Consider the following 26,543-nt stretch of genomic DNA (forward strand, 5'->3'; position numbering starts at 1 on the left):
GAGCCGCTGGGAGTAAAGGTCCTCCATGGATGGCAGCTCCGTCCTGGTGATGTTCTGTGCTGTTTTCACCACCCTCTGTGGAGTCTTACGGTTGAGGGTGTAACTACCGTACCAGGCCGTGATGCAGCCAGTCAGGATCCTCTCTATTAGGGCGTTCGATATTAAGTAGGTAAATTAACTCACACGTCATTTTACAATTATTTTGCTGCTTGCTACAAAAGGAAAACTTTCGCGGCTCTCATGTCAGGGGTACTTGAGTGGAGTGACATTAATTCCCTAATGTGATAATGAAGCTTCCTATAGTTTAATGTTATACGTTTAATCTCTTGGATCCCTTCTAGACACCACTCTTCTTCATTCACAGATGAACCCCCTTATTTGAGGGTAAGCAACCTGCATTATCATGACATGTGATCATGACTTAAGGTATGATGAGTGAACCAGTTAAGATCCAGACGTCTGTGACTAAAATCCTTCATCCGGTTAAATATAGTTAAAAAAAACGCAATATATATCGCAGGGGAAAAAAATATCGCAATGTCAGTTATTTTCAATATCGTGCAGCCCTAGTGCAAGTTCATCAATGTTTGGGGTCAGGCTCTGAGCTGAGGAAACTCTCAGGATGGAGTGAAAGTGTGCGTGCAATATGCCGGCGGGCCAGATCTAATAGTAATTAGAAATGATATAAAACCTCTTAATTTGTTGTTGTTTTCCTCCACGTAAACTAACAATTTAATTGTAGCTACTATTTCTATACTACAATGACCCTGAATACAGCCATAGATTATGAGATATAGTGTATTTTCTACCCTCTTCCCCTGATTTTGTTTGATGGTGCCGTCCTCCAGATTCGTTCACCGACCCTTCAGTGGAGGGTTTGTCCAGAGAGCGAGCGAGGGAGCGTGACCGCAGCCGGCCTCATGAGAGGAGGCATCACTCCTCAGCAGGAGAGAAGCAGCGCTACTACTCCTGTGAGCGTTACGGCAGCAGAGAGCAGTGTCACACCAAATCAGCCGGCCCCAGCAGATCCACGTCCCCCGGAGAGGGGCAGGACGCTGCTCTGCTCAGACAGGTCAGTTACTGCTATATGTTCCTTAGTGATTGACAGCTAGCTTGTGCACAACCCTTTGGTCTGTAAGATTGTTTTGGACAGTGAAACATTGGATTTGAAGCAAAAACTGACTGTGAAGTTAAAGGGTTACTCTTAGCTTCTTTTTATTTCGTCTTTGCTTATAATACATAACCCATATTCTATTGACTTCTATTGTTCTATTTGCATGCAAAGTAATACTACTGTATATATTTAAAGGTGACCTATCATGAAAAATGCACTTTTTTACGTCTTTTATACATGAATATGTGTCCCCGGTGTTCCAGGGAACTCACCAAGTGTCAGAAAACACAACCCTCTCTATTTGCCTCCATACCCAAATCTCTTAAAAAGGGGCTGCAACGGATCTGATACAGACTGATCCAGATTTGAACACTTCTATGACGTCACAGAAGTGGCCCTACGGCTATTGGGCCAACTCCACCAATCAGGAGGAGACGGCCACGGACATTGCCGTTGGAAAGCGCTGGAGACACTGTATTACATATGCCAGGCCTGTAGATGGTGCTGTTCTCACAGAATCAGCCCATGCAAAGACAGTGTTAAATTGAGCGAAATGAGGAATGGCTAAAATGCATGATCTGTTTGGTATTTTGAAAAATAAAAAGTATAAATATGCCTTACAGTATATAGGTATGGTCCTACACTATATTATTCAAATATAGCATGATAGGTCCACTTCAAGTATCAACATATTGTTTTGTGACGGAATAAAACCAAACCAAACTGTTCCAATGAAAGCCCCAATTTGGAACTCGGAAACAGGCAATTTGTAGGATTTAGGTTTAGGATCTGTTTGCAGGAATACTTCATTATATTCATTTTGGTGTTTTCATTTGTACATGATCACCTGCATAGGTACAGTACTTATCCTTCACACTTTGGATATTTCCGATCATTTTAGATTTACGTTCTTCCAATTGACCTGCAGAATCATTGTGTTGTATATCATTTGTGTCCTCAGCATGGTAGCAGTGGGGTAAAAGCTGTGCCGCTGCCCTCGGGTTCGAGCACTCCAGGCCGCGGTCGCAGGCAGCTCCCTCAGACCCCCCTCACCCCTCGTCCTGCCGTGGCTTACAAGACCGCCAACTCCTCGCCTTTCCAGCCCAGTGCCAGCGCCGCCACCGCGGGGCCCCAGACTCGCTTCAGCCGCGGCCTTTCAGAGCACGATCGGTTAAACTGGGGCCACGACGAGTCCCCGATCCCCGTCACACGCATCGGTTCGGACTCTAATCTAAACCGGCAGTCGCAGATCTCCCCTCAACAGGCGTCCCATGGAGAGGACTTCCATGACTCTGTGAGTAGCCACGGAGGGGGACGCTTTGCCCGAAACGCAGCCTCCACCTCCACCTCCACCACAGCCTCAGCTTCACAAGGAACTGCCGCTGCGTCCGTCACAGCGGCAAACTCGCAGGGTCGCTCGGGGGTGCCCAACGGGTTCCACTTCACCCTCGGGGTCAACTCTGCGTCTGCTGCTGGGAGCCGAGGGAGTCTCAGGGAGAGGGAGGACGAGGACTGGTGCTAACGTGGTGGAAACGTATCAGTGTTGTACAGCGCTCTAACTAAGGAAGCCGGCGGATTTATCCAAAAGGAAACTCTTTGAGGAAAAAGCCAGTGGAAAGTGCTGTAACAGGGGATCAGAAACCATTCCAGCTTTGTAGTGTTACTCTCCTTTTTTATACAACAAACTTTTAAGGAAATAAAGACACTGATGACTTTTTCTACCCCCTTTACTTGCACTGAAACTATAGCACCTGTGAAGACCCTTAAGTATTTTGCCTTGGCCAGTAAAATCAGCGATGGAGCAGAAGACAAAACGCCATCCTCATTCTTTGAGCGGAAGTGATCTGAATGCCTCAAAGCTGGTATCAACATGGCTGCTCACAACACTGTTTTATTTTTGTATGTTTAATGTTGTCTATGGTTGCTATGTCGGTGAGAGAAGAGTTACAACTTGATCATATTGATGCTTCCACCAAATTATCTTTTTTTCATCAGCCTTTACTTGGGGTTATCACCAAATTTTGTCCAGATGGAACCAATTTATGTCAATCTTAAACTTCTGCCATGAAACCTAAGGGACACACCGAAAAATGTGACAAAAAATGTAACATTGTGAAAGGTTGGATTTAGAATTAGAGCCCAGTTTTCATAATCAGTTTTTGTAAATTGTACCAGATGTACATTTTTTGAGTGCACATAGGGAATAGATAACTCTTTTCTGATGTTATGTGGCTGATTACTAAGTGCCTCGTTTTCCAAGATGTATTAAGATGCAGCCTGATCAGATGGACTTGAATATACAGTAGAGGATGTGAGTGTGTACAAGGCTGAGGAAAGTGTAGAGAACAAAGTTTTAATCTGGTATAGTGGACCGAATGCAAAAAAATATCAATTATGTTTTGTACTGAATCTTGTGGTAGGTATGTCTGATTTACAGATCCAAAGTAAGCAATGTAATGCATGCCAGGGTCTTGAACTTGTCAAAAATAGTGTCTGTACTTTTTGCTTAAGGGTGTGTGGTAAGCATTTGCCTTTCTCTTTCAAATATACTGCCAGCCAGTTGGTAGAAATGGTCTCTGAATGCAGAAAAGTGCCATTTTTTTATTTATTTCTGATCAACAAATCTCAACACTTGCCTCCTCAAGCATACATTGTTTCTGCCATATTTCCCCAAATGTCCAGGTTTATACTTATCTCTTTCCCCCCCCTGAGTGCAGTATTGTTTGAGGGTTTTAGGTGAGGTTACCTGTCTGTGTATCCGCAGGTACAATAAAGAGTTGTGTTGTTGCCGCTGACTGTTGACTTGAAATAGGGCTATGCAACAAGACGACACTTCATCTGCCCTGTAGCTTTACCGTCTCGAATCTCCAGGTTCAGGCTTTAGTGTGACTGCGACCAAATTTTACATTTATGTATGAAGAGTTGTAAATTGTATATGTATTATATGATGTACAGTTAACTGACAGACACACACTGAGGCACAAATGGCATCAAAGCTGATATATGTGAATCACAGGGCATTTAGAGGTTGGCAAGTTGACTGCATGAAGCCTACCCAGATAGAAACACCCAGAATATAAAACTGCTGGATCAAGTTGTGTTTTTAAATTATTTTTGAACAGTTTTAAACTTGCTTGAAAACCAGATACATATTGACTGATACAATGGTTTAGTGTGAGGTATTCTGTCAATAACAGATAGCTAATCTAACATTTCTGTATGATTAGAGTTCTAGGTAAAGAGCTGACCGGCCATTTAGGAAACCCCAGACCCGAGCTTAAATGTAGCTTTTTCCCCCTTTTCTGCAACATGTTGGCTCCACTCTTTCCCACTTTCCTTTGGGCATGACTTATTGTCAACTAATCCAATGAAAGACCAATACCAACAATAGTGTGTTTTTAAACATTTGTGAAAAAATGGGTCTTACTGCCCATGAGATATATCAGACTTTTGATGAAAATACTTATTGGTAGATAAATAGAAATTAAATTGAAGTAATTGGTCAAAGAACAAGTACATATATTTTGTTGCAATAAAGGATTTAAGAAAAAGGTTTTGTCAAAACGGGATTATGGGTGGCTATTTAAAAACTAAAATGTTTTCACATTTATAGAAAGATTATTTGTCAGTATTTTGAATCAAAATACAGATTAGATCTTCTAGGTGTCTACATCTCTTGGTGCATGTTGAATCTAAGCAAGTTTAAGAACATGTAAATAATTTGCTAACATGATTTGATCCAATTATTTCCCTAACCCTAACTTCCTGTTGTCCCATATGTGTGCAATCTATTTGATGGATCATCTAAAAGGAGCTGTTTTAGACTTTAAAGCAATAAGGTCTAACTGTAGGCGTGGCTCTGGTATGTGTAAAGGTAACGTAATAGATTGCTTGTTGTCTTTTAAAAAAGCTGTACGTTGCCTAATGGAGTAGAGATTGGTGTTCATCTCTAAAGTAGATTTTTCAAAACAACATTTCCAGACCTCCAACGAGCGTGACATGAACAGGGTGCCAAGTTGTCCTCTTACAGTTTTACTCTTGACTGCCCCCTCTGGACATGTCCGGGATTGCATGTTCTGAAATGAAAATGTGCATGTGCAAAAAAAAGAAAAAAAAGAGGAATTGTTTGACTTCATTCAGTCCATGATTTGTACCCTTTGTTTCCTTGTTGTATTTTCTGATTATCTAAACACTCAATGTATCTGTTTCAGGTAAAGACAAAAAAAGAGAGCTTGAATAACATTTAATTACCACCAAAGTGGAAACAAGGCTCTTTCTCAGAAAAGAGATTCTGGAATGGCTGAATCCTTCGCTGCCTGATATGTTACTTGACTGTCTCTCCCACAGTCATTTTGACTGTACCTATAGATTTTATATGAATATAAGTCCTTGAATAAAGAGGTATGATTATGAAATTGCAACATGAAGTCTCTGAAGATTGCATTGACATGTTTTGGGATTAGGGTCGGGTTTCCAAAGCATTTTATTGAATTTGAATCCAGTTTCAAAATCTGATACTCCATATTCCTGATTGAATCTTGTTATACGTAGCTTCTGGCAACTTTTAAGTAGCAGCAATTGCAAATAACTTAATATGAAAGTTAGAACATAAGGTTTCACATTTAAACTGCCAGATAGATTATTGAGCAAAATGACCACATGTATGTTTTACCATTGCTTTTTGCCAAAGTAATATGAGGTTAAGATTCAATAAGAGACTAATTGGAGGTGAACTGAAGCAGATGAAATCAGAAACCCACATGCAGTCCAGTCCAGTACAAGACAGGTAACATAGTTTGAAGTGTAAGTGTTTGTAATTATGATGTGGAATTGGTGCTATTATGACAAATCTAACGGTTAATCCATCAGATATACATTGTGCTGGTTTCCAGGAGTACCCCTTAAAGTAGAGATATATTAGGAAGTATACATGTACTTGCTTAGCGTTGGATACGTTTGATACTGCAGTCCTGTGCTCTATGCAAACTCAAACAGTACACATACAAAAATAACCTTCCCAGGGTATACCTTAATCTGTTATATAAAATAAACAATATTTGAAGGTTGAAAAGGAGAGAATATAATATTAACGACGTTACAATTTGTAATCCAGAATGATCCGGATGACGTTGCATGCGATAAAAGCAAACCGTGTATACTATAGGTGCTTATTTTAAATATTAGATGTCAAATCAATCCCTATCAATAAACCTCTGCAAATTAAACCAGTATGTACAATAATTGATAACCAACTAAATAAATACATAAATAAAGAGCAATTTCATGTTGAATCACTCAGCACTGTCAGCACAGCAGATTACGTGATTCCTTATTAGTCATTAATCTGCAGCAGTGATGAAAGGTCCAACGAATTATTTGACATTTAATAAAATGATCTATCTCTGTAATTGAAAATCAACACTTCGTTAAGGCGTCAGACAGTCGTTAAAACAAATGGGCGGAGGTCGTGCAGGATGTTATTGGTTTGCATTTTAGGAAAGGGGCGGGGCCTCTGCTTGCTGGTTTGGCGCTTCTGTGATGAGCTGCTGCTGCAGGGGGAGAGAAGCTGCTGTCTGAGGAGAGGAGAGCTGGAGAGGATGACAAGTTAGTCCAAGTTAAAGAACAAAAAGTGCCTTTAAACAATGTTCCTCACTTTTGAGGACTAATGACAGCCTCTCTATATATATTTTTCATTTCCATTTCACGTTTTGGTGCTCTTTCTTGCATGTTTTAAACTCTTAATTGCAAAGGTAATTAGCGCGTGAAGATGTTCTGCAGGTTGCTAAAATGGACACTTTGCCTCCTCGGGCTCATGAGCACGAGTACCGCTTCACCGGACGATGCACCGGGGGAGTTTGGAGGAGAGTCCGGCTCTGGGATGCTGCAGACAGGTAAGAGTGGTGTTGCACCTGCCGAGCCTTTTAACTATTGGAAGTTAAATATCAGTGCAGAATAGACGTGGTACTTTGTTTCAAGGCATCAAAAATGTCCCAGGCTTTAATTTAAGTAGAAATTCGCAATTGGTGGTATTGTTACTTGGAGTATTTCATGAAACACTTTGCATTTCTAACCCAACAAACACTTAAACTAAAGCCACACAGCCTTTCTTTTAAAGTAAAGTGACTTACAACCAAATTACTTTTAGCTAGCTGCCTGGAAATTAATTAGCTAGCAGTGGTAGAGCACAAAAACAGATAAAAGATGGGTGTTTTTTGTTATTAGATAATTAGCTGCCCTTAAACTCAAGAAATCTCCGTAACTATATCCACAGGAGTTGGAAGTTCATTAAGTTATAGGTACATGTGGAAAATAGTAGTTATTTACAAATGCTATGTAAAGACAACTATTGCTCTGCAGTACCCACATGGTACTTATCTTCACCATTCTCTGTATTCTGTGATTCCCCGTTTCATACCAGATGTAATGCATGCACAATATCAACTGTGAATACTCATTAACACCCTGTCACACCAACACACTGATGAGTCATATTTGATCAGCTGGAGTTCATTACATCTTTGGTTGAGTGCATTTTGGGTCCAGATGAAAATCTTCTACTTCTCATCATCCACCCCTCAAATACTCAGCAGCTTCGTTAGTCCAACATTGATGCTGTTAACTCTATATATTTTCATTCCAATACTCTGATGTGTGAACAAACCCAAAACACGTGTAGATTGAATCGTTTGTTTGACAAGCTGTGAAGACGAAATACAGACCACAATGAAACAATAAGGCTTTTTTTTAACTGCAAGGCAATTGGTCGTTTTATTTTTTCAATTGGTTTAACAGTTTCTCAAAGGAAAATAAAATAACACTATTAAAACATGTTACTACAGCTCACTTATAAGAAGATTCAACTTATTGTCATTACGTAGTACAACTATGTAACTAAACGGTTTCTCTGCATTTGACCCATGCTAGTGTTAGGAGCAGTGGGCTGCCATTACGTACGGCGCCCGGGGAGCAGTGTAGGAAACGGTGCCTTGCTCAGGGACACCTCGGTAGCACTTGGTCTTTCCGGGACTTGAACTGGTGACCTTCCAGTTGCCAAGCCAAGTTCCTATGGACTTCGCCACCACCGTTATTCAACTGACCAACCTACTGATACAAGTCCACTCATAAATGTGAAGACATTAACACCCAAATCTTCACATTGTAAAATGCCTTATGCCTGATTTGCGTCCAGGAACCGCCTTGAGTAGGCACCTTCATTGTCAAAAAACCCCTGGCCAATGGTGCAAAACCATTTAAATACATTTAATGTTTTTAAATTGAATTGAAAACACCACTTGATTGATACATGTGTTTTTTTACATGGCCCTAAAGAGATGATTTGACTTGCTGATTACATCACGCACACACAATTTTTTATTCTGCATAAAACACATGTGGAAAGTGAAGCCAAAACTCATCTACAGTTATTAAATCCAATGGAATGCTTTCATTCTGCCAAGCAGACTGAGTAAATCACAACATCATTTTCCACAGCCAGCTCTGTTGTCCCATCAGTGTTTTCAGTGTCTGGATCTCCTTTGTTTTATCAGGGCTGTTGATACAGTGATAGCCGTGTACATCGTGTTTCTGAGCTTGTTTAATCCACGATGACCTGTTGAGGTTGATCTCAGATTGGATCTCTGCCAGGCGCCCAACCATGTCGTGTCTGGATTCCACAGCGTCACACATGCCATCACTTGAGTCACAAAGCTCACCCAAACAGAGATGTGAGAGCAGGGAACAGCTGAGAGTTTGAATAAGACTGCTGAGCGTGTTGATTGAACCCTGCCTGTTGAATCTTTTCACTGTGTTTACATTGAGTTACTGTAGATGGCAGAGAGTGAAAGCCTTGTGTAAACTTTCAATGGATATCAATGTACAGACAGATGTGTATGTTCTGCTGTGATGATCCCCTGTTGTTGTTCGGTTTCCCCTGATACATCTCGCCCATTAGTAATTGTGTGACGTGTGCAAACCCAATAAATCAACACCTTCATATGAGAAAAAACAGACTGTAAAGGATAATGAGTTTATTCTTTCGCCATTTGTGGATTGTATCAAACAATGTAGTGCTGTGGGACTCTGTCTCAGGAGGTACAGTAGAGCAGGTTCACCAATAACCACAGCATGCATGTCATCGGTGTGGAGACCTGTGAATGTTTGTGTGAATGGACGAAGGAGCAGATAATTTTAAGCACTTTGGGTAATTCAGACTTTTAGCATTCATTACATTTTGGCGAGATAAACCAATTCTGACTCCCAAGATAAAATGACTGTAATTGCACTTTTCAGTCAATGCCAAACTTGCTGCCGGCTCTTCAATATACGCTCACACACCTTTTTAATGTAAACTCGAAACACATGTTTTATAGGGCCTTATATATCGTGGTTGTACCCATTAGGGAGAAAGCTTTTTTTAAGTAGTGTTGTCTATATATAGCAACTTTCAAGTAGCCTAAATCACAAAGACCTAAAGAAAAGTGCATGAGGGAACAGGAGAACCCACCTCATGATCTGCTGTACATTTACCGTCATATTTATGACTGCAATGAATCACCTTCTGTCTGTTTTTGAAGAATTCCTTTCACTCGGGTTTGATGAACTACTTTCATTTATATAATGACCATTCAACCCTTAATCCCAGCTCTGATTTGACTTTGAAGCCTGTGTGTTGACAGCAGTATGCACCATTCAGCCTGGTAGTAAGTCAATTGCTGGATAGACCTTAAATCCTCCAAACTGTCCAAAATATCTTATTGGCTCCAATGGCTCACTGGAGAAAAAAAGCATGTTAGTTTTGTGAACCTACAGTAGTGTGGATGCAATTGTCTGTGTAGTGAAATGTGCATGAGGGAAAGATTTTGGGCACAGTTGCCTGCCTTCACCTCTGTAGCTCCTTGAATTTAGGCGTCAGGCGTCTGTCATTTCCAATCCATACATTCATTCATTAGTCCATTCATTCTTCAAGTTGGCCATTCTTTCAGTCAGCCATACCCAGCTGTGTTATGTGATTCCCATATGTCAGAAATAGCTTACTGTAACCTCTGGCCCTATGAGATGGGTATCACTGGAGCACATTATGCAGAACAGCTGTTGGGAAGACTTTTGTGAGGTTCAAAAGGTGTGCCTGTGTCTGAGTGTCTTCATACTTCTCAGCATCAGCCATCCACTCACCTTGCTGCTACTCCGGCACTACCACTTTCTTCAGAAGTATGAATGGCAGTCTAACCTTCTTGACCTTATGTGAGAATGTTAATCGAGCTCTGACAGTGAGGTGCTCTAAGCTGTGTCTCAAATGCACAGTAGTGCACACGTTGGAAATTTGGGAAGGCATCAATTGACGGACTATGCTTTAGAGATTATGCAACTTCAAACAGGTTTCTGCCCTGCTAACCTGGGGCATCTACATGTCAGTCAGTCTGTCTTGCACTTCAAAAGCGAGCAAATGTACATTACATTTGCTCGGTACTGTATGTTCCAGCTACCAATAGAAATAACCTTCAAGATTTCATTGGCACCTATCTTGTAGCACCACTATTGGATATTTAGGACACACTTCATACCATTTGCCTTGCATCAAACATTGCAAACTCCACAGGTTAGAATTAAAATGTTAAGTTTTAGCTATGTATTCTTCTTATGCAAACTCATTAACTGAAATGAATGACAATTAAAGTAATGGATTAAGAAGAAGAAGAAGAAGTAGATAATATGTTAAAAGTCTAATACAGAAGTCTTTTCATACTCCCTATACTGTATGAGGGGTCATCATTTAAATCAATTTGGTAGGCTGCATTGCTTGTGATGTCAGATCACCAATCCCTCAACCCAGATCAAAAGCACAGTACCCACCATCTTCCAGCAGTTTGAGCTCATGATGTCATTGCCATAAATCGCCAGATCCACGAGCAGGCATCTGCATCCAATGAAATGTGATCTTGGGCTTAGTGCTTGGTGAGCCCTGATCTGTGGTCCATTAGCCAGCTGTAACCAGGCAGAGGCCCTCATGATCTGGCATGCATGGTGTAACATTCCCAACACTATACACAGACTAAACACACTGGGTCCTCGTCCTGGTTCTGGGTGTGGAGTAGGTCACAGCTTGTGGGTTGGGTTTGTGTGAAGAAAAAGTGGGTGGAGGGGGCTAGGTGCACACCATATGTCGGATCAGAACCCCCTTCCTCATCTGTATTCTCTTTTCAAGCCAACTAAAACCAGATGGCAGATAGAGTCGGTTGATAGTGTTCGGAGAGAGTTCCTCAGATGTTGACCGTTAACAATGAATAAAAGAAGGCTTTTTCTTTTCTTTAACATCAACAACAATGTCACAGTGACCACTTTTTAGTGTCGTTTCTCAATATGTCTCCCATCACTCAGTAACTGCTAATAGCCTGGAGACACATTACTGCCTGTTATACACAGACACATTTATATGGAAAAGGCTATTTAATTCTGTTTGTGGTTACGCTTGACTCAAATGACAACACTTAATATTTTCCATACTGTTCACCACTACACTACGCTTATTTGCAGCTTGCCAGTGTTGAACACCTGCCTTATGGTGTTGAGAGAGAGCTAATGGTGATAATGTGCACCTAGTTTCGCTGGTAGTACCTGCTTAAGATGCTGTTTTTTTAAGGTGTGTCGGTTAACATTCCTACTTGTTGCCACATTTAAATATCCAAGTACCATGGAACCTTGATGGTAGTGGTTATTAGTGCCAATCTGGAGATCATTAAAGATCTAGTCTACTTGCAGTTAGTGTTTGCAGGACTAACATAACATCTACAAGGTACAAAAACAATGGCATTTCTCAAAGTGTCACTAAACAGGTGTACTAACAGACACTATGGAACACATCATCAACCTACTGTAGAGTGGGCCTTTTTCAACTAAGGCATTTTGACTTGTCATTGAATAAAACGCATGGGTCTATGGTGAAATATTTGATGGCTGAATTCTGGTTGTCTAGTTTATTTGATAACTAATTCCTCTACCTAATTGCAACGTCAAGTCTCTTTTTTTTCAATGGAATTCCAATATTGTCCACAGTTTTTGTGATGGCCCACTGGCAACCTTTTGAAGGTGTACACCTTCAATAGTCGAAAAAATAAAACCACGTTATTTATAGTTGTTTATCCGACGGTCGTATCGGTGGGATTGCTCATTTCTGGCAAAAGACACTTAATTTTAAAGCCTATTATCTTTCAATGCCAATGACATGTCGATATCTTTGTGCATCCCTACTGAATTCCATTAGTCTTGGTGTTAATGCTGCCTTACACTTTTATATACTGGGACAATTGAATAGAGTTGAGCCATTGTTTGTGTTTCTACACCTGCGCCATTCCTTCTATCAAAAATATGTTTGTTCTTCAAATTCATTGTTGTTTGAAACTCTGTATGGTCTCTGATGTATGGGTTTTGTTAGAGGTACCTGTGCTTCGATGGTCGTTGTTTTCTTTGGTCTCAGATTTGGCTGTATGCTGTGGTATGTCTGATTTTTCATGTGGTGCTCGTCTTGTTAGAGAAAAACCCACTTTCTTAATGCCTCCAAAAAACATTTATGAGCAAAGGTTTCAGTATCAGCACTTGGCATGTGTTTGGCATGAGTGTCTACAATCCTGGAAGACGTGCAGACCTAAGTCTGGTGCATATTGGTGTTTAAAAGCACAACCTGACTTTATTTGGCAGTCATTTTTCCCGTGGGACACATTTAAGCTATCAGATTATTGTTATCCATCATTAAAAAAAGTCAAGGTAAGCCAGGAGAGCAGTTTAACTGCTGCAGCTGTGACATGTGTAACTGCCTTAATACGCCTGTGTTCCGCAAAATAGATGCCAGGTGATGCAATGTTGTTTCATACCAGTGAGACACACACACACATTTTTCCTGTCTTTGCCTCATACCTCATAGTTCACAGCGATTTTCCTGTCACATAAAAAAATGAACATATTTAAACACATTTCTGGTTAATGGTCAAATATTTTGAGATCCCTTGAATCTTACGTAGGGACCTTAATACGAAACACAGAAGCTCCAGCATCCATCTGCCTTTTGGTTGAACTCTGTGTGATCAGCAAGGTGTGACGCATGCTGTATGCGTGTGGCTTTTTATTAACTTGAAAGGCGGTATTGACAGAAATGTCACAACAGTTTGGCTCTTTTATATGTTTTCAAGGTTTCAAATAACGATACAGTTCTGTGGCATTCACTAGAGGCATACGCTACCATTTATTAGGATTTGGCTCTGAAGACATTTCAGTTTTTTGTGTCCGGTAGGAATGAATTGAAACTGAAAAGATTTCAAAGAAATGTGTTAATCTTGCTGGTGCATTCTTACCTTGCAATGTTTAAGCACAACGAGTCAGGATTTCTTTAACATACCTACTCTGCTTCCCCTTTGAGATGATTGTTTGTTATCCATGATCCCTGACATGAATGCAAAAAAACGAACCAAATGGCACCATCTTTCGGCCATGGCATTGTAATTATAATTGTCCTTCATTGACTGTTGTAGGGGCTTTCTTGTTTTCTCGTGAACTTAACCTTCTCGATGAAATGAATAGGTGTTTTAGTAAAGGTGAAGAGTGATAAGTTAACATGAATGGCCCTCAACATGTTCATAAACGTCCTTATTGTGATGAACATGTGCAGATGCTTATCTTTATTGGATTGGCTGAACTTGACTGATGCAGGACCTGAGGTGACAACTCTGTTATGACTAACAGAACTCGAGCAGATCCTTGGTGGGACAGCTAGAAGGAAAGAGTAAATATTGGTTTTGTTTTCTTTCTTTTTTCTGTTTCACTCGCTGTCTGTCAGGACCTGTTGGACCTGTTGACCTTTTGTTTACTTTAACGTGATTGATTTGTTTTGAAGTCTGGCTCAGTCCGGTGTGTCGCCCTCACTGCTCAAAGTCCTGAGTGTTCAGGATTGATCAGCCCGGTACGGTTTGTTTCAGGGGAACAGGGGCTGACTTGCTTTCTTTATTCATCGCCTGCATGGCGCTGTGCCACTCTAATCAAAACCGTTCCCCCCCAAAAAGAGACATTAACCAGCTTAGTTGTGCATTGGAGAAAGTGTGACTGTTTGAAGGTTCGTTGGCCACATGTTTGTCTGATGGACATATTAGGGTGTTCTTTAAGGATACAAGTGGTAATAAGAGCCACAGCCAGATCAGAGACAAGGTCCAAAGAAAACCTAAAGCACAATAAAACGTCCATCTAATCCATTTACACTTGTTCAGACATGAGACTAAAAATGTCTAAACTTTGCAAAAAAAGTATGCCGGAGAAATGTTTAACACTTAACAACATGAAAAGGATGATCCGTCGGGCTAAAAGCAGTTGGCCTTTGACGCATCCAGCTCACTCTTTTGTTTAATAAGCTCACTATCAACACGTCCAGGTAACGCACCCTACAGTATTTATTCCTTGCTAATGCTAATTTGGGAACAACACACATCTTTGTCCAAATGGCAATAGTGCTTGTAGTGTTAGCTGTTATCTGCCCTTCACTGGATATCTCATTTACTTACATTACAGTTCAGAGTGCATTCTATTTTTGGAAAGAAACTCCATTGAATACAGTAGTTTGAAGATGTTTTCCTAACTAAAACCAGTATACAAACGGTATAACTAAATTCATGTCAAAGTAGGTTACATGGGGATTTTTTGTTTTGTGGTTTTAAAAGTGGTAAAAAAATAAAAAATAATTTTTTTTATCGTCTTCTACATTTCTCATATCTTGACATCCCTACATAACTAGTACACACTAAGGAAACTACAGATACAGCAGGAAAGGAAACACCCATTATGTCTTTATGGACAATACTATTAGCATTCAATATGAGTTTTACCTGTCCTATTAATATCATTATTTGTCTTTTATTTTTGCAATGACCTGATGTCATGACATGACATTTTACTGTAGAGAAAATGAAGAAAGAAAGCCTATTAACAATGAACAATGCAAATACAGTTGGGATGCACACAATGCAACTGATTGTACTTAAGTCAGCCTTTCGGTCTGCAGTGCATTCCCAAGAGACATGAGATTGTACTTCTGCAGACTGACATGGTACAGATAAAGGCACAGCCAGTTACAGATAAAGGCTCCGCCAGCTACATTCCTGTCACTTTTACAAGCTCAATTTTCATAGATATTAACCCCTTTCAAACACACAGACTGGAGAGAGGACCGGAGGCCAGGCACTGTGTGTTGAGTCAACATAGAGGAGTCGAGACATAGCAGATTTAATGCACTTTTAAATGCGGGACCTGCAACCAAAAGTGCTTCTATGACAAACCATTGTGCCTTCTCTATTCTCTGAAATATACTGTACTGTTTGTGGGCCTAAGCAAATGGTGCATCTAATCCGACTACAGACAATGACGTTGTTCATGTTCTACTTCATTAAGTATGTCTATAATAATATGCCCAATGCTAAACATGTTCAAACCTTTAAACACATCATTGGTTAAGTATTGATGTGAGCAAGTTTTAAAAGATACATTAGGTTTTAGTGACCCTTTTCTTTCACCGTATATATCATGTATATAGTTAAACCACTGAAGTAATTACTACGTCAACTGAACTGGTGCTTTAAGACTAGTTGTAGTTGTACGAGTATGAATGTATAGTTATATCACTTATGGGATTGGGTGCAGAATAGATCTTTGTTTGTCATGGTGTAATTAAGGAGCTAACAATACCAGCCATTGCCACTGGAGGTCCCCTGTCTTCCTGATTTACTAATTCAAGTAAATAGTATAATATAAATTAGTTTAGTAATGGCTGATCAACAAATGAGCTTCTCAGACATTCCTACTTGGATAACTGCCTAGCTGTTCAAAATCAATCTTTTCCATCATCACGACACGGTCTTTGTCTTTTTTCCCTCGGTTTCTTCCCCTTCTCTTAAGTTAAGGGAGGATAACCTGGTTCTCATGACCTAGCTGTGTTTTCATCTCCCCTGATTAGGTGAGAGTGAGGTAATCTGCTGTGGTCTGTGCTGCTGACAGACATGAAGGGAAAGCACCGGTATGTTGGCTGCTGGCGCACACAAACAGACATAGGCCTGTCGGGGAATTTGAGCGTGGTTGCCATTACCATGTTCCAGGGCCAAGACTTTACATAGATTGAGTTTCCATCAGTCTATGCAAAACAAAGTCAATCCGAGGGCATACAGTACGCGAGAACTCATTCTACAGCATGCATCAACCGGGATCTGTTAGATTCAATATTTCATTCTGGAAAACAAACTATTTCCAGAATGTAGACAGCAAAAGAAGAACAACATATACAAAACAAAACAGAAGCTTTAGGACTCGATCAGATGCAACTCTCTTCCATCAGTGTACATTGGATTCTTACACTTTCTCATTTCTAGAGTCCTCCTGTTGAGGCAGATGTCCTAACTGGCTTTGCATATGGACTTTGACAGCAAAAGAGGAATGTTTTTTGTTGTTGTTGTGACTTTTCACTGTCACTCTGTCACCTATTAGGCTGCCCCTTGATTACTCTCACTGTCACTGGGTCCTCCCTGTGCCAGGCTTTAGTTTACTGGAGAGCTGAAGAGTAACCAATTGAACTTGACCTTTAGGGTCAGGATGCATACAGCACACGGCCATTTGACAGCGCTGAGCAAGCCCTGTAAAGCTTTTACAAGAGTTTTTTACAAGCACTTTAATGACTGTCAATATAACTTTGTGTTTTCTTACCCCATTTGTGTGGTCTGTACGATAATGATGACCTTAACAAGACAGGGCAGTGGTTACGAGGGCAGTGAAGACTTTGAGGTCAGGAGATCCCAGTAGGCCAATATCTGGACCGTTGTATATTCTACTTTGTCATTTTAACTATTTGTTCAACATATATTCATTAGCATCGTAATTAGGATTCATTATCCAGTAACCATGAATGTCTGTAACACATTTCTTGCCAATCAATCCTGCAGATTAAGATATTTCACTAAACAATGTTGAAAGTAGTTTCATAAAAAAACATCCAATACTTGATTCATTTCTGTTTAAGGTAAAAGTCATCTTAATGGTAAGGAAGTTCTCCTTTTTGAAATGCATGTGTTAAAAAGCACACCCTATAACTTTTATTAATGTTGTTAACACTTTATTAAAACTGGACATGTTGGAGAAACAACATTTGAACTTGACAGCAGCGTCATGAGTATTTGACTTAGAACGGGTCTACGATGTTTAACTTTACTGTGGAGTGTTTGCCACATGAAGACAGATGCAGTGCAGTTGTACTGTTTGTACAGAGGTGACAGCATAGTGGCGCTCTGCCAGTATTATGGTGCCATTCCCATACACATATATGCTTGTATAACATTCATGTTAATGCTTGAACAGGAGTGCTTATGTAGAAAAAAAACATGAAACACAATTAATACAGTAAGGAGTGGAATAAGTCCTAAAATCAGAAATAAGCTAGCATTTCCCCTCGTATCGAATAGGTTCTGTGGTTAACTCTAGAGATGTTCACATTTTGTTCTACGACCTGAACTGAGTCTGTTTAGGGTCTGTAAACACCCCACTCGTGTATGTCTATTCTATTCATCATAACATTGGCAGTGGCTAATAAGTGCCTAAATGAGACTGCTAAACATTATCAGGCTGAAAACTAGTCCACCTTTAACTTAGCAATGGTGATGCGCAGCCATGCTACCGTGATATAGTTCATTTTTAGCTTTAGTTTAATTTTGGCAGTTGCAGTTTTGCTAAAAAAATCATAAAAGTTGTGGTAATATGTGGAGATTTTCCTGCTTAACAAAACGTATCATAAACGTGTGTCAAATATATTATTTGCTGCAATATTTCAAAATCAAATGAAATGACATTTGCTTTTTGTCTGTCATCACTGCACCACACTTGTGTTATTTAGTAACTTCAGTCCATTTTCAGACAGTGTTTCATGGCTACATGCGTATACTGCGTGTTTTACTGGTCGAAACCACAATCATGAAAGAAAAATCCATCATAAAGGAAATTGAAAGTTACTTCCTTCCCTCAAGAGAGTGTTTGATGTTGATATTAATGTTTTCTGTGGAGATAGATGGCTCTTTTAGTTGGTTTTAGTTTAGTAAAAACATTTTTCCCACCACCCCCCCTACACATGACTATATGGGTGCTTGTGGTTTGTCTTCTGTCCAAAACACACCCAGTTTTACTTGGATTTCCACTCAAGTTGAGATGTGTTTCTTCTTCAGTGTTCCAGCAGGCTCATTACCTGACTCACCAGCTCCCTCGGCCTTCCAAAAGCCCCTTCTCTGCTTTCCTCATCTAATGTAAAATACTCTTATGCAGGCCATACTACCCTCCCCAACCGACTCTGCTTTGTTTTTCTAACTAGTATGTAAGACACATGTAGCACAATGGCTTTTCCCTCAGTCTGTTTGCATGTTTAGCCGACACATTCCTCATCTGGCTGTGTGGTTCTTGAAATTGTAAAAAGGTGGTCAGAACATGGCAAGGCATACACAATCATTTAGATAGCTTCACTGAGAAAGTAAACACAATTAATAGCCTCCTATTCTTACATTTATGTGGAGCTAACATAGATCTCACTAAATACCTAGCTTGACATGGTTAAAGATATTCTCATGTTGCTTGTAGAACATGAGGATTACCACAGGTGCTGTTTATGAACCAGGTCAGTCTGGCTTTGGGGAGTGGGTGTTTACCATGTCGATTTCTCCAGATGTACTTTGTGCTTTGTCTGTTGAGGCCTTTTTTGCCCCTTTCATCTGTTCTGCAGTCTCCATACAGTAGGTAAGGTCCTGGGAAGGACCTTGGCCCAGGAGCTTGATGTGCATTGTGCCGATGTGTCGGCTTGGTGAGAAATGAAAGGTCTCTCATGCGAGGCCAACTGTCAAGTTCACATCTGCGAAAACATGCAGAAACCAGGGCTTACTGTTTTTAGCATTGAAGTGTCATAGTAATGCAGTTTATATAGAACATGTTTTTCTTCTGCCATCATTTTCATTTTGTAAAAACAAAGAAAAGCTTTATTCATTCGGTCCACTATGGTCCGATTCAGATAACTCAGCAACTATTGTATCAAGGGCCATGAGATTCTGTGAACACATTGTCCCCAGAGGATAAACCCTACAGATTTTGGTCATCCCTGACTTTTCATTCATGAGTTTCAGTTTCCGTTTTACATATTAGTTTTTTAATGAAGTTTGTCTTTTGGACTGGATTGCTGTCAAATGTAGAAGTGGTACAGAAATATACCTCTGGTCAATTAATGCTGAAGAAATTGGTTTGGATGGCTGACTATAAATGAATACACAAGTTAAGTTATTCTTTCAGGACTGGACCTTTTTTAAGTTCAGCGTTATAATAAATAGTTGTGCATTATAAGGTTTTTACATGGAATCTAAAATCCTCTTTGGTGCGTTTGGTCGCAGTTACATTGACCTTAACCTCAGAGACCTGAGGGCCATCATACCCAGGGCGAAGTGGAACAAAACTCTGATGGATGTCCTGGATTCCCATCAGTCAGACTGACTCTCTCTCTCCTGCCCTCTGCCCTCACGTCTTTCACTTAACATGTGAAGCTAAAGTTACGCTTCCCCGAGCTTTTTCATTAGGCTGTTTAATGTCTCAAGTTCAGTACCTGTCAGTACATCTAAAGAGGAAGTGTAATACATTGGTGACACCTAGGTGTGTATGGTTTGATGTGCAGGAATATCACTAAGCCCACAGGGTCACAGCCATCATTAGTATTATTCACTCTTGCAAAAACAGCAGGGAATTTGTCCAAAGGGCATGTTCTTCACTCCATCCACTTCCTTTGGTGTCCTCGATGAATTTTTCAACAGGCAAGTTTAAAGGCAGACCAGGACAAGTGTTGACTGGTGCTCTTCTACGTCTCCTTTCCCTGAGGGAAAGTTTTCCAGGAAACTCTTGCATTATCTCTGGGAAGAAGTTGTGTTTTTAAGGCTTTAGCGACTCCATAAGTGCCCTTAAATGGCATTCAGACATTAACAAAACATTTTTGGATAAGCTGCACTCCTGGGTCATACTTAAATAGTATTTATCCCTGGGAAATGTTAACATGTTTAAGGAGGCTTAAAGTAATTTTGTTAAATGTCACAACAACTTAAAGGTTTAGTTTTTTTATTGAGCTTTAGTCTTGTTTCGTGCATGTTGTTTACCATCTTAATTGAATCTGCTAGCACATTAACATTAGCTTATTAGCACTTAACACAAGGTAGAGCTGTGGCTGATGGGAAATGGCATTCGTTTTTTGCAGGTATTTAGCCATTAACCCAAGTGTATTGAACAAATTAAGAATTCAAACTGTTGATTGCATAGATTAAAAGCCAGTAGTTTATCAAAGTTCTCTCTGAATCTGTCCAAAAATGTTGCGGAATTTAAAATCTATACCATTTCACTTTTGTTTTTCAAGTCAGAGTCCTGCAGATGGAATATTACTTACTTATTGTGCATTAAGCATCACAGAGACCTTACCTCTTCTCTGACTTATGCCTGACTTATGCCTGTTATTAAGGCTCTCTTAGAAGAGATTACAACGGCAGTTAGGCAAAAGAAAAACAGCACAGGAAGTTGTTATGTCCCTCTCAGCCCTCCAGGACACGGTCATTAGTGACTCTAGATAACCACTCTGAATATACAGTATGGAGGCAGATCCGGTCCTGCAGGCTTTACTGTCTGTCCAGTGAGAGAGAAAGCTTTAAGATGTTTTTAGCCTAAAACAAAGTGAATATACTGTAGTAAAAGTTAAACAAATATTGTTTCCAAATGTTCACATTATAAAGACTGTATTGAAGTGTACATGTTAAATGTCTTTTCCCTAATGCTACAGCTCTGGTTTCAATATATATATCTAGACCCCTTATGTTCCTCTAGAGCAGGGGTGGGGAACCTCCGGCCTCCGGGCCGTATACGGCCCGCGAGACCATTTGGTACGGCCCTCGGGGTAATTTATAAACACACGCAAAAAAGAAAAATTCTGGTTAGCTAGCTATGCTAACGAATATAAGAAGCTTTTTCTCCAACCAGTGAGGTAAAGGCACATCTTTATATGATCATTATAGTTATAGAAAAATAAGAGAATAAAGTAAACAGGTATACAATACTAATATGACAGTAAAAAAAAGTTGTTATTAATAAACAAGAATACAGTTTAAAAGGGAAGTGATTTGTAAAATATCCATAAAGAAACAAATCTGCTTACAGTTCTGTTTCATATGGGTGTTGAGAGATGTATCCATAGATCTCTTCATGTTGCTCTCAAAGTGCACCAGATTGATGCTTTTAACTTCAACATTTAAAAAAAATCTTGCTGGTGGTGCATGCCCCCAAACCCCCCTAGATGAGGTTAGATCCGCCCCCCATCCCCACTTAAATCATGTCGACATGGATATGAAACTAAATACATTTGCACACATCTTGTGTCCATATCTTTCTGTTTTGGTGGTCATGCCACGGTGCATGAATGTGCGCGACTCATGGTAAAATATCTGGATTAAGAGGTTGCTTTTTCTTTGCACAGCATGAAAGAAACCCGAAATGAATGGGCTGTGATTTGAGTTTTTAAGCAGACGTTGAGTTCAATAATTTGTACGGCCCTCGAAGGATGTTGTAAAAATTGAAATGGCCCTTGAGAGGAAAAAGGTTCCCCACCCCTGCTCTAGAGGGTATTTTCTAACATCATGCATAGTATAAGTTTCTGCTTTTCCAGGTGAAGACCTTTTACAAGTTTGAAAGACAATGGCCCCTATCTACTGTGTTCTGAGCCTGTCACTGGGTCTTGTTACATGCAGCCTAACTGCATAGCTGTTAAATCCATTCAGTCCACTGAATTCCCCCTGTGTCATGCATTAGGTTATAGGCCCAGTTAACAAGCCTGTCTTCACACAAACATAGATTTTACCTAAGCTCACTCTATCCTCTGTAAGGGACACCTTGAAATAAAATACACGTCGGATCTCTTGCTGTCTGTTAATCGCACTCCATAAAGCCTGCCGTCTGAGTCTGCTCTGACAGAAGGTTTTTCCATCTGTGAGCATTTCACATTCTGCTGTTCAGTTAAAGCTTAGTGTGGCAGTAGGTGTGCCCATCACTCAAAGCTTCGTTGATGACTGACTGATGGAGATGTTTAGGAACACGGTCTCTTATGTTTCCTGTGTTCACTCTAACTTTCCATCTCTAATTTCCTATTTATCTGGCCCGGTGATTCCCCCCTCGTTTTCCACCAGAGCAGGTGGAAGTCTTTAATCTTGGGCCTATTCGGAGTGCCCCATCTATCAGAGCAGAGGACAGTAATTATACCAGCACAGTAATTGAGCTATCTGTTGGTCTGTCTTGGACTATTAGAGTAATGTGATCCCACCACAGGACGGCGTGGCAGCCGGCTTTCCTTCCCCTGATTGTGGCTGCTGGAGGTCGGCCAGACCAAGAGGCGGTGGCGTGCGGTCAGAGTTTGATTTAGATTGGAGGGAGGATGTCTTATCTGCGGTTATCACTGCAGTAACCAGCCACCAGAAACCTGTGGGCCTCCACAGACAAAGGAATTCCCTTTTACAATTACAAATTGCTAGAAGGGGGCAGCAGTCTTTAACATCCAGCTAAAAGACGCACTTTAGAAATATTACTGAATCAACTCTTGAGTCGTGTGATGTTCTATTTTCTTCACAAGTTAAATGATCTTATTGGTGCTGGGCAGGCAGTTTGATTTATGATATTTTTCACTGTAGACAAAGAGCCTGAACCACACAGTTACTATGATGAAAAAACAACACTGAGTTAGACTACGCTCACAGGGTCTCAATACAGGACTCAGAGCTCTCGAAGTGGAGAAGGCTATGCTAGCAGCTGACGGTGCTAACAGCAAGAACAGTGCAAAACACGGCAACATAATTTACTGACTGTCAGTGTCAACTCTATCAACCTGAGGCAGAACCCGAGGGGGGCTTTTTATGTTTCGGTAAGGAAGGCGTTGTCAGCGGTTACAGCTGTATTTTTGCAGTGCCGGACAGTGTTAGCCATACCCAGGAGTCACATGCGCTAACATGCACGCACAGTTGGACTGGCTACGTAAGCAAACCACAGAGAAGCTGTAATTTACGATGCAAAAAAAAGGGAACATGACTTGATTCTCTTCTCTGGGAGCGATTATTCCAATATAACTTAACATAACGAATAGTTATTTTCTGCTGTATTAATGCTCTGAATATCAAATTGATGACCTTTAAAATCTCAATAGAGCTGACCTTCAGTTGGTAATTCTCTGCCTGTGACAACAAGCAACTTGGAAGCAAATCAAACAATTCTAGAAATTTTTTTTACTTAATAGGAAATAACAAATGTCAAACTAATCTGATGGACAATGGTTTGATTCAAACGAGTTTCTAGTAAACCATGACAGTGAGGCAGCATGTACAAAAACCAGCATCCTGGAGCTAGCTCAGCAAAATGGAATGCAGTCATTTTTAATGTCATCAATTAACGCCTGCGCTTTTTCAACTTTGACAAGCTAATATATGCTGTGAAAAAGGTGTATAACAATAAAAGACCCTATCCGCAAGGCTAACATCACAGCATATCAAAACACTGATTGTCTCATTCAGCTCAGTGTTAATTTTGGCAGCTGTTTTTCATTTAGTCTTAGTCTTTAGACGAAAATGGTTATTAGTTTTAGTCACATTTTAGTCATTTCTATCCTTCATAGTTTTAGTCTAGTTTTAGTCGACGAAAACTCAAAACGTTTTAGTCTAGTTTTAGTCGACGAAAAATTAAATTTTAGTCAAAATGTTTTCTCTCTTTAAACCAATTCAGTCAGGCAAATACAGGTTTCTGACATTGAAATCAAGGTGAGAGCATCAAGTGTTGAAATTCGTAAAGCAGCATTTCACTCTCTTAACACTTTACTTGTGTAATATCTAGGGATGGGTATCGTTAAGGTTTTCTACGGTACTACTAGTCTTATCGATACTGCTTATCGATCCGGTACTTTAGCGGTATTCTTGAATTTACTTTTTGTTATTTTTTAAAGGGAAAAACTAACAAATTGTTAACCGAATTAATTGCTTTATTTAAATGTAAAATAAAGGAAATATATACAGTATAATTATGTTAAAATATTGTACTTTGAGTAAAATGTTGAGCTACTGTGTACTTCTACTCCACTACAGTTCATAGGTAAATGGTGTACTTCTACTCCACTACATGTATTTAATACCTTTAGTTACTTTACAGATGTGGATGAATGATGTGAAATATAATCAATTGTTAAATCAGACTTTAGTTCCACCTGGAGTAAATTCACAAGCTACCCTGCAGTATACAAAGTCATTCAAACTAGCTGCACCTTTACCAGCTTTTGGAGAACACTTAAATAATCAATCATCCTATAAACTTATCATATATATTATTCTGAATGGACGAATCTGTCTCTATACTTCTGAACGCTCCGCCCCGGGCAGATCTCTTGTGTGCCGCGCAGCGTGTGTGATGTGTCCGCCCAACCCCCCCCTCACACACGAGACGACACACTACAGCAGGGGTGTCAAACTCAAGGCCCGGGGGCCAAATCCGGCCCGCGACTACTCATTTTCCATGCGGCCCCCACAAATAGCTCGCAAAGAATATCAATATGTCTATTTATACAGTTACACTGCCGCTTTACCGGAGCACATTGCCCTAAACTACATGCCCCACAATGCATCTCAAATTAGACTTTTTTCTTCAGAAATGTAGCTTTTCTTTTTAAATGCATTTTGCTGACATGCACACTGAAGAGACTTGCAATTATTTGCCCTAGACTTCTACTTTCAGACGTAGTTATATTATGAAGTTATTACCCTATCCGATAATTAATCCAATTGCAGAGGCAATCAATGTAATATAATACATTATTTTATATATATTATATATTTATATATGTATATTTATATAGTCTTGAAGTTACAACCGGCCCTTTGATGCAACCATTGATGATGCTGTGGCCCGTAATGATATGAGTTTTACACCCCTGCACTACAGGGAGATCCGCTCTTCTGGAGTGAAGAGTGGCGGAAATAATGTTTCGCAAGTTAGAAACGTAAGATACATTTTGGACAGACACACTGACAATTGGGGGAATACCCTGCATTTTGAATGTCCAGTAGTCCACTATTAAACACCTTAGTCCCCGTCCTCGTCTCGAATCTATTTTTAGCTCGTCATCGTCTCCGTCTTAGTCATAATAAAAAGGTCGTTGACGAACATTTTTCGTCCATAGATTTTCGTTGACGAAATTAACCTCACTCAGCTATGCAAAATTCCAGGGGCTTCAAACTAAGTGGAGCATGGACATCAACTCTAATAAGTGTATTTCTTTGAGATGGAGCATAAACATCTGCACACTAATTCATCTGCTCTGCAGATTGGTTTTCTTGACAAAGACAATGCCCTGCTATCTGGCAGACAGCCTTCTGGCTAGTGTTAGCGACAAGGCAGTTAATGACGGATTCAACAAACCGTCAATTCGACACTATTCACAGTCACGGAGAATAAGACTCTGTTCAGGTGGACACCAAGTTAACTGGAGACACAACAGAGAGCTTCAATCATTTGTTTGATTCTGCACCCGAGCCTTGACGGTGAAGAAGGTTCCAGTTAAGTTTTGTTTCTATGGTTAGTTCCCTGTAGCTTGCACTGCTTGATTCAGCTCTACTCTGATCGGATGCACGTCTGAAGTTCAGCAGTAAACAAGCTCAAAAGTCCAAATAATTTTAAACCTTTATTGGCAGCGATCGGACGACAATTTTGCAGCCAGATTATCATCGCTTCTGCCCTAATCGTGCATCACGCTCCTTTCCTGCAGGAAGACCAAGGCAATAGTCAGCGGTAACAAAAAAGAGCCCGTTTTACCGCTGATCTATTGAAGGCAGCTTTTTAATGATGCTAGCTGTTCACAAATGAGATGACCAGACGCCAGCTTTGTCTCAAGGAATCAAGACCGTTATGTAGAGTAGCAAGATAGCATAAAGTACCCTAATTTTTTGTTGTATATTTTTGGGACTAAAAGTGAACTTCTTTTTAACTTATATAATAATAACTTAACTTTTGATGAAGTTTCACATTTTGTGCAAGGGGCAGACTTACCAAAGTAACATAGATGCCTAGGCCTAATTTCATACATTTAACAGTTCAGCTGGGGTCTTGGCTGGGGGCTGCTGACAAGCACACAGGTTTAAACATTTTCAAACAACAATGCATTAATAAGGCATTGATATAATGTCGAACAATAAAAAAGGGCCAGCCCTATTGTATAAACCCACATCTCCCTCCTGTGTCTTGACAACCACTCTTAATGGTTAAATCAATTCTGGGCTTCACAGCATCCACTTTGCTCATCGCTCTGCTCTACATAGACATCATGAATTAATAAACACAA

General features: G+C 40.1%; 2 protein-coding genes across 2 annotated transcripts in view; one reads left to right on the forward strand and one right to left on the reverse strand.

The window, feature by feature from the left end:
• LOC104963966 (voltage-dependent N-type calcium channel subunit alpha-1B-like) overlaps positions 1–5,505 on the forward strand; it is a 38,607-nt gene extending 33,102 nt beyond the window's left edge. Inside the window, exons 17-18 of the mRNA XM_010792663.1 lie at positions 849–1,072; positions 2,076–5,505. Of these exons, the coding sequence (XP_010790965.1) occupies positions 849–1,072; positions 2,076–2,636 (785 nt within the window). The 3' untranslated portion in view covers positions 2,637–5,505. The remainder of the gene's footprint in view (positions 1–848; positions 1,073–2,075) is intronic.
• Positions 5,506–8,584: 3,079 nt separating this feature from the next.
• LOC104963976 (collagen alpha-1(V) chain-like) overlaps positions 8,585–26,543 on the reverse strand; it is a 27,493-nt gene continuing 9,534 nt past the window's right edge. The window contains exon 5 of the mRNA XM_010792675.1: positions 8,585–8,821. Within this exon, the coding sequence (XP_010790977.1) occupies positions 8,585–8,821 (237 nt within the window). The remainder of the gene's footprint in view (positions 8,822–26,543) is intronic.

The sequence above is a fragment of the Notothenia coriiceps genome, unplaced genomic scaffold (assembly GCF_000735185.1).
Source record: "Notothenia coriiceps isolate Sejong01 unplaced genomic scaffold, NC01 NC01_scaffold00036515, whole genome shotgun sequence".
NCBI lineage: Eukaryota > Metazoa > Chordata > Actinopteri > Perciformes > Nototheniidae > Notothenia > Notothenia coriiceps.